The sequence below is a fragment of the Lemur catta genome, chromosome 11, assembly GCF_020740605.2.
Source record: "Lemur catta isolate mLemCat1 chromosome 11, mLemCat1.pri, whole genome shotgun sequence".
Lineage (NCBI taxonomy): Eukaryota > Metazoa > Chordata > Mammalia > Primates > Lemuridae > Lemur > Lemur catta.
Window position 1 is genome coordinate 83,250,321 of NC_059138.1, and position 16,465 is coordinate 83,266,785.

The 16,465-nt window shown below is 37.9% G+C and overlaps 1 protein-coding gene across 2 annotated transcripts in view; it reads right to left on the reverse strand.

The window, feature by feature from the left end:
• Positions 1 to 16,465, reverse strand: part of VPS41 (VPS41 subunit of HOPS complex) — a 191,186-nt gene that overhangs the window by 72,599 nt on the left and 102,122 nt on the right. For both annotated transcript variants that reach the window (XM_045565358.1, XM_045565357.1), the window contains 2 exons: positions 4,685 to 4,804; positions 3,412 to 3,558 (listed from right to left, as the gene is read on the reverse strand). In XM_045565358.1, the coding sequence (XP_045421314.1) occupies positions 3,412 to 3,558; positions 4,685 to 4,804 (267 nt within the window). The remainder of the gene's footprint in view (positions 1 to 3,411; positions 3,559 to 4,684; positions 4,805 to 16,465) is intronic.

Genomic DNA, 16,465 nt, shown 5'->3' on the forward strand with positions numbered 1-16,465 from the left:
TGGAACTTGCACTGTGGCCTGCCTGCCTCGCTGGCCATGCCACAATCTCTCTAAAGACAAGGACACATGAAACTACTGGCAGCTGGGCGATGGCTTTACTCTACTCCTCCTCAGCTGTGTGGTCTGAGCTCTTAACAAAGCACCTATCTCATAAGCAGGAAGCAGCAGCTACAGGAGGGTGAATAGGTAAATGCTACCCTAAGTGCACGTAGTGCTTAAGAGCAGATCAATGACTAGAAGAGCCTTTACAGTGATTCTCACCAAAGACACTAATCTGCTTCCTCCAACTGTCTGCTCCACTTCTCCACTTGGGTGGATACTAGGCATCTCCAGCGGACACATCCAAAAACAATGTCTGTCTTCTTCACTCTAAACATGCTCCATCAACAGTCTTTCCCATTTCAGTAAAAGGTAGCTTCATCTTCCAGTTCCTTAGGTGATGGGTTATCTCACACCCCACATCCAACCATCAAATACTGCAGTGTCTACTCTCAAAATATATCCAGGATCCAGTCGTTTCTCACCAGCTCTGTTACACTGACCTGAGACACCTTATTTTTTTATTGAGGTGACTACAGTAGGTTCCTAAATGGTCTCCCCTTTTTACTGCCCCTTTGCTGTTTAGCACCACACAGCAACCAGAGATCCTTCCAGAACACAAGTTAGATCACTTAACTGACTCCACTGCTCAAAGCCCTCCGCTGGCTTCCCATCTCACTCAAATTAAAAGCCAAAGACTTCACAAAGGCCCAGGAGCCCCAGCATGATCTGCACCTGCACCTCCATCCAACACACATCCCTCCCTCCTTCCTCTGCCTCTGCCGCTCACTCTGAAGATAATGGCTTCCTTGCTGTTCCTCAAAAACACACCAGTCAGATTCCTGCCTCAAGGATGCTGCACTCCTGCTCCCTCTGCTAACACCTCCCCTCCCTAATTCCCCACAGAGCTGTACAGCTTGCTACCTCCAGAAATCTGCCCAAATGACCCATTAGTTATGGGAGAGGCCATCCCTGGACCACCCTATATTAAATGGTACCTATCCCCAATCCGTTTCCCCGTTATCCTGTTTAAATGCTTTCCTTGGTATTTACCATCAACGTGGTATACTTACTTATTTGTTTGTTTTTGTCCATTTTCCCTCACTAGAACATAAATTTCCCAAGGGAAGGAATTCATTCGTCTATTTGTGTCTCTGCAACACTAGAACATTGCCTGCCACATTGCAGGCGCTTGGTAAATGTTTGTTGGACAAATGAATGAATTAACTAAATGGTTAACTTTAATCATACACTTTATTACACTGTTTCTCCCCAACAAGATTGCTCTCTCCTTCTTCAGAAAGACCATTTCTTTATCTTCTCTTCCCTCAACATAACTAAAATTCTGAACTGAGAAGTGCTTCCCATCTAACTAATTGAGTCTGAAGAAAAAGAATCCCCAATAAAATGAAACATTTGACATGAAAATTTTATATCATTCGGATCTTAATTTGGGCACAGTAAAAGTTTGTTTCCTACGGTTGCTGTAAAAGATTATCACAAAGTTGGTGGTTTAAAACAACAGAAATGTATTCTCTTATAGTTCTGTAGGTTAGAAGTCTGAAATCAGTTTCACTGGGTCAAAATCAGGGTGTCAGCAGGGCTGCGCTTCCTCTGGAAGCTCTAGGGGAGAATCTCTTCTTTGGCTCCTCCAGCCTCGGGTGGCTGCCGGCGTCCCTTGGCCAGATCAATCCAAAGCTGCCTTCGTGGTGGTGCCACCTCCTCCCCTTCTGTCCCTCCCTCTCACAGGGATATGCGTGATTGCATGCAGGGCTCACCCAGATATTGCAGGATAACACCCCCCCGCCCTGATCTCAAGATTCTTAACTTAATCAGATCTTTTGCCATATAAAGTAATATTCACCTTTCTGCCATATAAAGAAACATTTACAGGTTCTGGGAATTAGGGACTGCTATCTTTGGGGCCTTATTCAACATACTAGAGAAAGCACTTCTGGTAATTAATAATCAGTGAACTTGTTATGTCATTATCTACAGGCTTATTTTCCTTGTCTTTCACCATAAGAAAAGTAAATGAAAAGTGTACAACAAAGGAAAAAGCTACCCAGTCCATTTCAGGAATTTTTAAAATATCAAAAATACAAGTTTATTGGATGAGTAACCACACACATGGGATGGAGAGATTGGGGAATCCCTTTTTCTATCTTAGCCTATTGGGCACAGTTTCCTTCCGGTTATCCTAAATATGAATCAGGTTGTGTTCATTTAACGCACGAACAAAAGAGAACCTGCATCACATCAACATAAGGGCCAGGAAGACCTTATCGCAAGTGTAATGATGCTTCTTTTGGAAGTAACAATCATTGCATTAGTAACAGTTATGCTTGCCCTTTCCAGTGAAGAGTCAATTTCATATAGTCACATCTCTTTCATGACTTTTCTATAACTTTATAGTATAACAATGATGGCTAACATTTATTAAGAAATGACCATACGTCAGACTCTGTGCTAAACTCTTCACAGGCATTACCTCATTTTTTTTCCCCTCCCCAGCACTTACACTCTAAGAATGATCAGTAAGGCTAAGAGGGGGTCACAAAGGAAGTAAATGGAGAAGGTGGAACTGATCCTAGGTCTCTCTGCCCTCAAAGCCTGAGCTCTTCCATTGGACTATTGCTGGGATACTTTCTCATATCATTTTTAGCTCAGCTAATTTTTCATTTATTTAAGCTATGTTTCAATTAAGTTATATATATTTTTAAAGGGAAACAAACAACTTTTGGCTCTGAAGTAGCAAATAACAGAAGCACTGGTGGGCATGAAATAAATGTGAATGAGCTTTGAGCCCTCTTTTGGAGAACAGCTAAATTTCATTTACCCAGGCACATAAGGGTCAGATAATCATACACCAGAAAATATTCCCAAATCTTATTACTGATAATAAGTCTGGGCCTCTACTCCATCAAATTATTATCAACCACCAGGATGATTTAGTTTTAACCTCTCTCCACCATCAATAACTCTAATGAAGAAGCTCAGGGTAAAAGCTAAGGGAAACGGAGAGAATAATAAGAGGGGAGAACCCCCCTAACCAACAAAACCAACCACACGTTCCATTGATAGCTAATGCCAGCTGGGCTGTGGTCAATTAAAAAAAGATTGAAGAAGGCAACACCATTCTGAACATGGAAAAGTTCACAAATTATTTTGCACAGCATAGAAAAGCAAGAGTATATCTTAAAACCTATTAGGCACATGAAATGATTTGAAAATTAAATGGTAATCACATCACAGTAATATTCAGGTGAAAATACTTGGGTCATAAAAGCCATTCAAGAAGTCATATTCCTTTGGACCACACTCAGTGGATCTATAGCAACATGAACTTTTTATAAAGACAAACAAAAATACCTTGACAGAAGCTCCCCAGCCAATAATCAGTGTCACGTTGTCCTTCCAGCAGAGGCTGCAGGGATACATATCTGGGCGAAGACTTATATCATCCCGGGGCACATTGGTGATTCTCTGCTTTGAGGTGATGTCAAAAATCTTCACACCCTAGAAAATAAAATGGCATTAAGCATCCTCTACTTGGGAGAAGGAAAGTAAAGGAAAATTTATTACCAGCTCCTGCTACGTATCATCGAAAACCAGCAATGGAAAATATTGACAGTGTTTACTGACATGGCTAGAAGCCTAAAGGAACGTTCCCCTGCTCCCTATGAGAACCAAAACCACAAGAAAACCTCCACTCTTCTTTCTGGACAGAGGAGATTTTATTACATGGCAAGGGTGACTTAAATCCAACACAAGTGTGGAACATACAGATATCAACTGCATTTCCAAAATGACAGGCAAGTAACATTTCTAATTATATCATTCCACCAGAAAAATGAGGTTTGCTTTATAGAAAAGTGTTGAATCTGAAAACCACCTAGATAAAGAAAACTACACCTGACATTTTAAAGTTCTCAAATGGAAACATCAAGCAAACAGCTAACTAAAAATGAACCAAGAGACCACAGGTTTATCTTTACTGTGGCCCAGAAGAAGTGAGCAAAGTCCAGAATAATAAGGTAGCTTCTGGGGAGATTTCTACCATTTAAAACGGAATAGAACTGATTTACTACATTACACCTTTTAATTCCAAAAGATATGCCAGATGTCAAAAAGACCATTTAAACAACTTCCCACTAGCCCCAATTCATATTGAGTAAACTTTACACAAGTGCAGCACTGAAAATTACAATTCGCTTTCTTAAAAGGAGGTCTAGATTTTTGCCTATGATTATACTGGGAGTAAAAGAGAAATCAGCAATATTCTGCACTTGTTTCATATCAACTGTTACTTGCCCTTGGCCAATAGGCAAATGGTATTTTCAAGACCACATTCCCAATGCAACCCTTCAATTATTAAGATGGCTTTTCATTTTCTTGGCTACTCTCCATGCCTCAGGTTCCTTACTCTAAAATAGAGTCCAGAATATGTTGGGAATTACTATATTACGAAAGCCAAAAGCAATCTAATTTCTTTAACCTCCCAGGTATAACACCAATTGCCATTTGTAGCTTTTAGAAATAATCACCAAAGTGAGTGGCATCTTTTCCCTTTGTTACAGTCCTATCAATTCGGCTACCCTTCTGACACCAAATAAGCATTCGGAAGACAGAGATGTGCTTTTACCATGTTATTAGCCCAAGCGATCAGATGGCCTCTCCACTTCACATTCCTTATGTTCCCTTCCCCTTCGTGCAGAACAGAAGACTTCCATCTGTTCATCCAAGACCGTTCAAACAGCAGCAACTAGGGACAAATGGCATAAAGAATATTAGAAACTGAGAATTATATATTAGATGCCTTACTTACCATTTTTGCCTATCGATGTGACTAAATAAGTCATTCTCAATATTTTCATGTAGATAAATAGTAGCAGATGATTTGCATTTTGCAAAGAATTTCCTGCTTATCTTACCCTGCCCTGACACTGTTTAAAATGGATTTGAGTGTTAAAGTTATTACAAAGCTAAGCCACAAGATGGCACCAAAATACCAAGATTCATGGAAGTCAAAAGATTTGTTATCATAGGAAGTTCTTCAAATGATTGTCCAGGAACTATTATAATTTATTTTGTAAACTGGGAAATCAAAACTTCTTAAGTTTTTCACTGAAGGTAAGATATTAGTCACAGATTAGATTATTAGAGAGAGTCTCTGTTTTTCATTCAACCCAAAATAATTTAACAATCACTTTTGAGCAGTAATTCATGTCACAAAATAAGGAAAATTTGCTTTAGGATTACGCCTTCTAAAAAATTCATAGTAGTTAGAGTCTTTATTTTAAAGAAAAGAATCTTTAAAAAAACCTGCTGGATAAATTTTAATATAAAATATAAATGGGTTGTTTCCACATCTTTGCAATTATGAATTGTGCTGCTATAAACATTCTAGTGCAGATGTCTTTTTTATGGAATGTCCTTTTGTCTTCTGGGTAGATGCCCAGTATTGGGATTGCTGGATCAAATGGTATTTCTACTGTTAGCTCTTTGAGGTTATCTCCATATTGCTTTCCACAGAGGTTGCACTAGTTTGCACTCCCACCAGCAGTGTAGCAGTGTTCCTATCTCTCCGCATCCACACCTACATTTATTGTTTGGGGACTTTTTGATAAAAACCATTCTCACTGGAGTTAAGTGATATCTCATTGTGGTTTTGATTTGCATTTCCCTGATGATTAGAGATGTTGAGCATTTTTTCATACGTTTTTTGGCCATTAGTCTGTCTTCTTTTGAAAAGTTTCTGTTGATGTCCTTTGCCTACTTTTTGATAGGGTTGTTTGACAACCCAAGTGCCCATTAATACATGAGTGGATTAATAAAATGTGGTATATGTATAACATGGAGTACTATTCAGCCACAAAAACAATGGTGATCTAGCACCTCTTGTATTATCCTGGATAGAGCTGGAGCCCATTCTACTAAGTGGAATATCACAAGAATGGAAAACAAGCACCACATGTACTCACCATCAAATTGGTATTAACTGATCAACACTTTTGTGCACATAAAGTAGTAACATTCATCAGCTATCGGCCAGATGGGAGGCGGGAGGAAGGGATGGGTATATTCACACCTAATGGGTGCGGTGCACACTGTCTGGGATATGGACACGCTTGAGGCTCTGACTTGGGTGGGGCGAAGGCAATATATACAACCTAAACATTTGTGTCCCATAATATGCTGAAATAAAAATATATATATATATATAAATGGTCAAAATCCTCTAAGACTGAGGAAGATATAGTTCTAGGAAGTCATACATTATTAAGGATACAATATTTTTCTTGATATCCAATTTAAATTCTTTAAGAAAAGACATTTTACACTATGTAACTTTAGGCATGTAATCCTGAAGTACATGCTTACCCTTTAAAAGCAAATGCTAATAAACAGATTTCATAACAGAATGTTTAAAATTCCTATCACTAGAGACAATCCTGGTTCACCTCAGTATATTTTATGTCCCCTACCTACCCAGAAAAAGTAGTTAAAAAAAAAAAATAGACAACAGGGGAAACAGAGTAAATTCACATTTATTTGTATTTCCTACGTATCTTTCTCAACAGTTAGACTCCTACAGGCAGAAGAAGCACAAAAAAGAAAAACATGAAAATTAAATATGATGTCCACCTTCACAAGTAAGCTGAGTATAATCACTTTAAAATGCTATCAGTGTTTAAAGTTCTCTATTATCCACGCAGAAACAAGGTGGCCTTACAACTTCCAAAGTGGAGACTAGGGGCAGAGATTCTACTGACCATATTTAGCTTTGTATTCCCATTAGATACATACTATGCATTCTCAAAGACCTTCTAACGGACTTTGTCCTCTCCCATCCCAGGTTCAAATTAAGAAATCACCTCCACCATGCCTGCCCAGCCCTCAGTTAAGACCTTCAGGAGTGTGCTCTGACTGTGATTGAGCCTGTTTCTGTGCCACCTTGCAGAAAACAGAGCCAGGGAGGCCACTGTGCCAGACCAAACGCAGAGGGATGATGAATGTGTTCAATATTTTGAAAGGATAGGCTTGAAATTTGGGAAAGGAGGAGAAAGCCTGAGCATACAGTTCTTGCTACAGAGAAGATCACATACTACTAAAGATAGGTAGCTAATAACAATTACTTTAAACATTAGGTATTGATGAGATCAAAATGTCTATCTTCCACCTGTGGCCTGGATCTGGTGGAGGTGATTGTAAAAAATGGGTGACGAACAGCGAGCACTCAATGACCACCTGCTGGCAAGAATGGCTGGCTGGATGGCTAGTGGTGGAGCAAGACACCCAACTCCGTTCCCTCACCAATCCCCACCTAGAAATACCAACGCAGTATTAAGAGGAGAAACAGTCTGCACCTGTGTTGGAAAAATTAAATATGACCCAGATTTTAAATTAAAAATTCTATAGAATATAGAATAAAAATAAGACTCCAGTGAAGGTGATGATTTTAACTCATTCCCAGAAAAAAAACAGCCTGGGAAATAGTTGGTGAGTAGGTGCCAAAACGTCAAAACAGCCCCCCTTCCTCCCAACCCTGCACAGTGTAATGGAGGCTTGAAGGTATGGAGAGTCACAGTCTCACCCTGAAACACAAAGGCTCAGGGTAGCAAGTGCCACCAGCACTCCAGCTGTCGCTAGGTGAGTGCAGCTGGGAAGGAAAACTGGCACGCTGGCAACAGGAAGGCACCTATGGATAAATTCAGTACTTAAAAACAATAGGAATTACCCAGGAAATAATTTCCCACTCCTGACTCCACACAAATAAGACACTTCAGAAACTAGAAAAGAACTTTAAAAGATCTAATTCTTATCAACATTCTCAGGTAACAACAAAATTAAGCAAGAAATTCATAATAAAGGACAAGAAAAACAAAACAACACAAAACAAAAAAGATAAAAAAATACTCTCAATTCTTGGGTAAAAGAGGAAATCACACTGCAACCAGAGTACTCTGAACATGAAAATACACATACCATAAACCTAAACTATAGGGGATGCAATCAAAGTTGTAAACAAGGGAAAGTCTATAGATCTAAAAAGTTAGTAACGAACAAAAACAGAGGTGCACATACTAGCTACATGAAACAAAAACACTTCATTGAGGGATATAAAAGGAGACTAAATAAATGGAAAGATTTATTATGTTCATGGACAGTAAGACTCAAAATTCTCACCAAAGAGCTAAAGTCACACTAAATTAACCTATGATTTTAATATAAGTCCAAAGGGACTTATCCTGAAGGGATTATTTTTAGAAATTCCAAAAATGCTAAAACTACATTTGAAAAAAGTATCAGAACAGGAAAATTTTTAGAAAGAAAGCAATTTTATAAAATTAACACTTAAAACAGTAGAGCAATGGTACTAGAATTCACAGATGAAGGAAAAAGAAAAGAAAGAAATCACAAAGATAAATCAAAGTAATATGGTTGGGCACGGGGTGGGGCTGGGAGGTTGGGGGGCTGAGGAGGATGTGTGCAGAGAAAGAGGTGCCTTCGAACTACTGAGTTGTGGTCTTGGGCATCAAATTTCTGGCGGATCCTTTAGCATTATGGACTCAAAACTTTAAAAATGACTCCGGAAAGTCCATGCCTAGAAATTTATGCTAAGAAATAATCAGACAAGTGAGTAAAGATATATTTAAAGCTATTTATAACAGCCAAAAATGAACTAACAACTGGGGATGATTGAGGACACTGTGGTAAGAAACACAAATGAAGAACATGTATCCACTTTAAAATGATTTCATATATGTACATTAACGTAAAAACCCATTCAGGGCATATTAAATAAAAAAGAAAAATAGAAAACAGTATTAAATATGATGTCCTTTAGGAAATATTAATGTGTATCTAAATATAAGTAAATATTATAAAAATCCGAAAGATACATGACAAAGTAATCACAATGCTAGAATTGGTGATAGGAGATTTTATACTATTTTATAATTATTCTGCACTGAATTTGTGAATTATTTTTATTTTTATAATGTTAATATATTAATGGGGATGAAAATCTACTCTCTTCTTTTTACAATCAGGATAATTTAGAAGAATAGTTGAAATGAAACAATAAAACTTAAAAAATTCACTGGAACTTAAGAAAAAGAAGGAATATTTAAGGTATATTGAACATGTATTAGAATTAATTTACGTAAATCATATCTACTATTTAATAAAACATTAACATCTTTAGAAAATTGTTGATAAAATCTTGTTCCAACTCCTACTGAAATGCGAACTTGCTCCAATGGACCCCTTCTGTTGCTGTGGGTGTGCTCCCAGCTACAGGAGGAAGCAGAGGCTGCAGGACCCTGGCCTCCCTTTGTCTCCTGCTCTAGCTCCAAGGAAAATTTCCAGCAGAGGGCAGAAGGAAAAGGAAGGAGAGAAGAATTCTGAATTCAGGCCATCTCAGGATTGATTCCAATAAACCTTGTGGACCCTGCTCTGACACAGAATCAAAAGAGCAAAGAAGCTTCTCCCTCAAAGACATTTTTACAGTACAGACAGGCACATGCCATTCTATGCATCTAATGTATGCTCAAAAAATACTACTACTACTAACTTCTGTAAATGAAGCAAATTTTAACTAATTAACGTTACAATTTTTGATGGGATTCGCATTATTTTCTGATGTTTTTCAAATAGCAGTTTTAATCATTTTTATATTTTGTGGATGAAAATTAAGAAAACATCTATAAATAAATAGCCTTAAATATATTAGGGAAGATCATCATTTAGGAGTATGCTTTGTAAGTCAAATAATTTCCCCCAAATTTCTTGGTTCTGTATACGTCGTATGGTCACACCAGTTTTATTATGGCACAATGACTTCTGTATCACATCTTGTTCACTGAGATTCATGTGTTTACCTGGCATCTCCCTAACAGACTGTAAATGCTTTGGAGAAAAGGACGATATCTTATACTTTGCTAGACACACACACGGCATAATAAATATTAGGTACTAAGCAGGCTTTCCTAGGTCTACTTTAATTCTTTCTTCCTTGTCCATACACACAGTGTGTTTGCTATGGGAGGAGCTATGTAATTCCCAAACCCTTCAGTCACTCAGCCCATCTTTAGTTAATAATATCCCTACACTATTTTGAACACATTAGAATCTGCCCTAATCTCAAACTTTAAAGGAAAGAACCCAGTGACCAACTAACACAATCAACACATTCTTACTTTTTTAAAATGGGCTCACTTATACTGATCCCATGTCCAATCCTAAAATGTTGGTCTGTTTCCCTTTGCTCTAGGCCAGAGGACAGAACTAGAGCACAACTTGTCAAAGATTTGAAAGCTATTTTTCAGGTCAGTCTTCCCCTATTAGGTTTAAGGAATTGCACTTCCTTTATTTTGGGGACACAAACTGGCCACGAATTTGGCCTTGACAGTAATTACCTGAAATGTTTTTTTTAACCTGCAAGGGGATCTCTGGATTGCCACAGCACCCACTTCTCTCACACCTGGCCTGCTTCTCTCCTCTATGTGACCTGCCTGCTCCTTTGGAGCATTTATTTCTGTCTTTCCTCTCCACCTGACTTTATGCTTTACTCATGAGTCTATATTTTCAATCCATATCCAGTATAAAACCTTAAATGCCAGCCAGTGATTAAGGAGTTGTTCCCATTATCGTCCTGTGCAACTTTCATGTGGGATTTGACTGGTAATATTTACTCTGTATAACACAGAGTTTCACACAGAAAGGAGAAGGGCCAAACCCTCCCCTCTCCATTTCCTTTTTTATCCTAAATCTACAGGAATTTCAAGCAGAAACACATTTTCCGTTAGGAATGCCAAGGAAAGTTCTACTTTGGTGATTGAAGAAAAGATAAACTACTCTTCTTACAAACATTGTACACTAATTGAACTACCACAAAACTCTCTGCCTGTGTTTCATTGACATTTAATAAAGTCCATTTTTTCTTCTTCTAGTCACACAACTGCCTAGAGACCTACTGAGCACGAATGTTCTACAAAGCATTTTAGTAGGTAAGCCATTGAGCAAACCACACTTAAAAGCAGCTGGTTAATTTATTTGGTTCATCTTCCACCCCCTGTCATATTGAATTGTCATTATCACAATACTGAGAGCAATTTAAGCTCAATGGGAGCTAAGTACGCAGAAAGGAAAAGCTGTTTCCAAGAGGTCCATTTTTTGTTGGAGAAAGTATTTTAGAGTTTTATTTCCCATAAATCCACATTCTGGCACTCAGCACTCTCGGTACTTATATTTCAACAGGAGCCCTCATATCCTCAGCAATATACTTTATTCTTCTATGCTTTGTGCTGATAAATCTATCTAGTGCTTTCCTACACTGCAAAGTGGTGTAAGGATGTACAGCCTAGAATCCCCCACACGTGTGGCAAGATTCCTATGGGCTGTAATAAAGCCACCGCCCGCCATTACCCATCACCACTCTTCCCTGATGGAGGAAGGAAGTATGACTGGCCCTCTCTTTATCATTCTGTGATCTTTCAGGTCTATAAATCACTTGGCTTCTTCAAGCTTCCTAAATACCAGCAACACTGCTAGCTTTGAGGCAGACAAGAAAGTAGGAAAGACCCAGCAGGGGCACCATCCCATGGGGAAGTTAGATACCAGGTGTTGCTCCTATAGGAAGGACTGAAAGGCTGGGAGGAGACAAAGATTCCCCAGAAGATAACCTCTGCTAGGTCACAGAAGGTATGGGAGATCAAGATAAAATATAGAAATAAAGAAAAGAAAAACCCAGCAAATTCGAGCACGTCAAGTGCTCTCAGTAAAAAACTGTCTCAGTAAAAATAAACACACTTGTCACAAAAGGATTTAAATATCCAAGATCATGTGTGAAATTTAAAAAGTCAAGAAGGCAAGTGAGGAAAACATGAGTGAGTGTGGACAAGACCTGGGATGGGGCAGGCCACTCGGCAGACAGGAGTCTTGAATCTGACACAGGCAAGAGTGATCAGGAACCCAGTGGAGCAGAGAAATGCCTTTGTCTAGCTCCCTGCTTTGGCTAAGTACCAAAGTTTAAAACACACAGCTTTTTTAAACACCACCAACAGCTTTACTACCTCCATCAAGAGAGAACATAAAGCATGTAGGAAGAAAGAGGGAATTTCCCAAATATACTATTGCTTTAAATTCAGTGGTTATTTTCTGGACAAGTTATAAGTTATAATCCTACAATCTCCTTCACCTGAAGGGAATTTAACATGTTTAACATTAATTGTCACACCAGGAAAAGAAAAATTTTTTCCTTGGGGCCATGGCGTTTTATTATAAAAATAGAATAAAAACTTCAAAAACAAAGTGATCCCTTCTACTTCAATGAAAAATTTGTTATTTTTTATTGTTTTCTGTGTATAAGTTATATGCAATTAAATTGTCAAGATTAATTGTAACAATAAGAACATCAACAAGTAAGATTTTCAGGAACTGCAGGGTTTTGCGCAGGGGGCCACCCATCACACCACACATATACTACAGCATGGCAATATGAGTTGTCTGCACACCACGTGGCTCCCAAGGTAAAAAGACATGTGAGTTACACACACTTCACCAGGCCTCAGGCTCAAAACCAGTGTGAGTTAAATACAGCTCACATGGCAGTTAATGTGTTAAATACAGACCAAATGCTACCACCACAGAAAACCTCTGTACACAATGATTCCTAGAGCCTACTTGATTGGCCACTTGCTTCCAAGCAATATTTGAGTAAACAAAATTCCAATGCAATACAGATCTGGACAAGCCCCTGAAATTAGTTAATTCTGTGAAAACCACATAGACAGACCCAATGCTTTGAAATTTAAAAAACACTGTATCAACATAAGGTAACAATCAATTTAGCAACCAAGAAATCCAAGCCAAAATGTTTTGTGTGAACAAAAGAAGCCAAATACTAGAGTTGCCATTTAGGAGCAGTTTCCTTTATTGTTAAAAAAAAAAACAAAACTAGAGACAGACAGATATAGATCTATGTATCTACCTACCCACTTATGCCAGTTCAGTAACCAAGCTAGCATGTGAGGTAGGTTTCTATTTAAACTAGCAATCTGCAATCTCTCATATGCAAATACATAATTGCAAATATGATTTCAGAAATGATCAAGACACTTTCTAAATAATTTTATCATTAAAAAAATCCGCTACATGGATCCCACAGACTTAGTAGAGCTGGTTGTTAATGCCAAACATCTTGAGTCTATTTTTCAGTTTGCAGCTGTCTAAGGATACATTTCCTGGGCCTGAGCTCAAGGTCAGAACCCCTTAGCAGCAGGGTGGAGAAAACACAAAAGTCATCCACTGGGTGATTAAACTTGAATTAATGTTCTGTGTGATGAACAAATATCTCTAACTTTACACATAATGTCAATCACAGATGACTGGTGAGAGATCCTTGCATGGTGAGTATATAAAAAAATAAATAAAAAACTAAGTCTGGAAATAACATAAAAAGTTACCTGAACACACAGATTTATTTATTTGAACAAGCCCTTCACTCAATTCAAAATAAAGAAAAGGGGGAAAAAATAAAGATCAAGACACTACCTGCAGAAGAAACCAAGCCAAAGGAACCCAACTTCAAGCACTGTAATCCACTCTCTATCGCCTGTAAGAAAAACCGAAGTTCACCAGACACACTGGTCAATCACGGATAGCTTCCGTGGAAGTGGCAGAACTGATGGCTTTTGGGCAGACTTATATCCACGTAATAACATATATTCATCCTCTCTTTAGACACTTCGGTGTCTATTCTAAAGTCTCATTTAGACTCCTATAGAATGCCTCCTTGGGAATAAGAATAATTACCCCAGATTTAGCCAAAATTGGAGAAAAGGCTGCAGGCTATTCAGTAAGCAGCAGTAATTTGTGCTCAAACTGACAATAAATATCAAGTGGACAGTCTTCACTGTCCTGGCTTCTATGGTAATATTAAAAGCTGCCCTGAGCAAAGAACACAATCAGATAAATCACAAAGGAAGATACAGAACTAGCTAATAAATAAAAATGTTCAAAATCACTAATAATTCAAAGACGTTGCAAAATAGAAAAGTGGAATATTTTTCTTCATATACCAGATTGGCAAAGATGGTGTGGTGAAATAGGTACTCATACACAGCTGGTGTAAATTGGTGTAAGTTTTCTGGAATGTAATTTTACCTGGCAGTGTATATCAAATGCCTAAAAAAATCATAACCTTTGACTCAGTAATTCCAATCCTAGGAATCGATGCTAGGAAAATATTCAGAGGAGTAGACAAAAGTTCATGCCCATAGATTTCAAGCTTTGTTGCAGCATGATTTATGACAACTGAACAATGGATACAACCTGAAGGTTCTGTAACAGGAGAATGGCTAAGAAAATTAAATAGATTCACAGGATGGAATATTATGCAACTTATTAAACAACACTGAGCTAAGAATAATTTCAGTAATAGGGAATTTCATGTGATGCGCAATGTTAAGTTAAAACAAGGTTTAAAATAGTTGAGCCTAATACATTCTTTTACTGCTTTTCGTTATTATAAAACTGATGCATGTTTACTACAATAAAAGCGAAAGTAAAAACCAATCAAGGCCAAAGAGAATACTCATAATCCTGCCCAGACAAAAATACTGTTAATTTGATGTATAGCCTATAGCCTTCCAGGAATATACCTACATACATAATTGTATTTCTGCAAAGAAAATGCCATCAAACCATACATACATTTTGGAAAAGTGCCTCAACAGAAGCAATCTATCAAATGGGAATTTTACTTGTTCCAACTGAGAAAGAGAAAAGCTGTTATCCAGAAACTGGCCTTACATTCACAGCTGGGCCTTAATGTTCTCCTGGTGAATATGAATAATTTCACAAAATATCAACATCAGTCAAGGCCACTCCATGACCACAAAGGATCAGGACAAAAACAAGACCACTCCATAATCATGTAGGAATGCAAACAAGACAAACATTTTCCAAGTCGCAGAAATGACCAAACACCTCCCATCCTGGCTGCTTCTTTACCAATTACTTTAGCCTTTCCTCCTTCTAAATAAGATTTGTTAAAATAACCAGTTGTAGAATTACCCTTGCTTCCTGATGCCATTCAATCTAGAGCAAAGCCCTGCTGCCTTAAACCTTCCCCAAATCACCTTGCACCCCCCCAAATCCTACAACACCTTCTTTCTAACATCCTCATCCTAATACCCCATGGCGGTGGCTCCTGGTGATCTTTGGCTGCAGAGCAGTGACACAGTTAATTCACTATTGTTAGACATTTAATTAACATCAAATTTTCAGTGTTACAAAAAGGAGTATTGGCTAGAATTGAATTAGATAATTCAAAGAAAAAAACAAACAAGGGGAGGGAGTCAAAGGATTTCAAAATTGCCCCATGGCAATAAATACATACATACATATAAAAACACACATTTTTTTTCCCTCTAAAAAGATGTGGAACACTCATTTTCCTACCAAATCATCATTCTGATTAATGGTCTTATTAACTACATTCCAGCAACACCATCCCGCCTGTACATTTTTGGAAATCTACCACCATTTTTTTCAATCAAGATGCTATATATGCACAGAACCTAACATGGATCCTGAAGCAAAGTTGTGTTCAAGAAGCAGATTCAAGGCAAATACTCCTGTGAAATAACTGTGATTTAGTTTGTACTGGTTACACCAACAATGACTACAATCATGACCCTTTGCTTTATATAGCCTTATTTTAAAGAAAGAGAGAAAGAGTTAAGAGAGAGAGAAAGAGAACCTCCCAGCCAACTGGTGTTAAATCTCACAGGAAAACATGATGAGCATCTCTGAACTGGGCAATAATGCTTGCACAGTCATTAACTGCTCAGAATACTTAAGAACATGCACAGAGCTATTGATATACAAAGGAAGACACTATCAGCAAAGAGCAAAGGATAGTTTGATTGCTCCAGAAAGAGAGATGGTAGGCTTAACATTAGAGTTCAGGGGGACGCTGCAATCAGTATGGAAACATTACATATGTAAAAGTTAGTTGACCTTATTAAAGAAAAAATTCTTCTACTCTTAACGGGTATTTGATGGATATGAAACAAGGGGACTCAAAGAAGAAAATAAAGTTACTATGGACCCATCTTTCCCTGCCCCTTGTGGATACCATTCAAAGACTTTGGGAGTCCTATATATTGACATCAAAAAAGCAACTGATATTTGAGACAAATCAAAAATTTTGAAAGCAATAAAGAACTCCTATTTTTCAGAATTAAAATGATTTCTATTTTAAGCCCTAGATTTCTATTTTTAGCCTCAGCCAGCCTAGCATATCCAGAAAAACTCACCAAAATATACTTAACAATAGAGCTATTTTACAACTTCATTTTTCATACCTAAAAATATGTTTGTGGAAGTTACATTTGTGTTTTATTTCCTATTT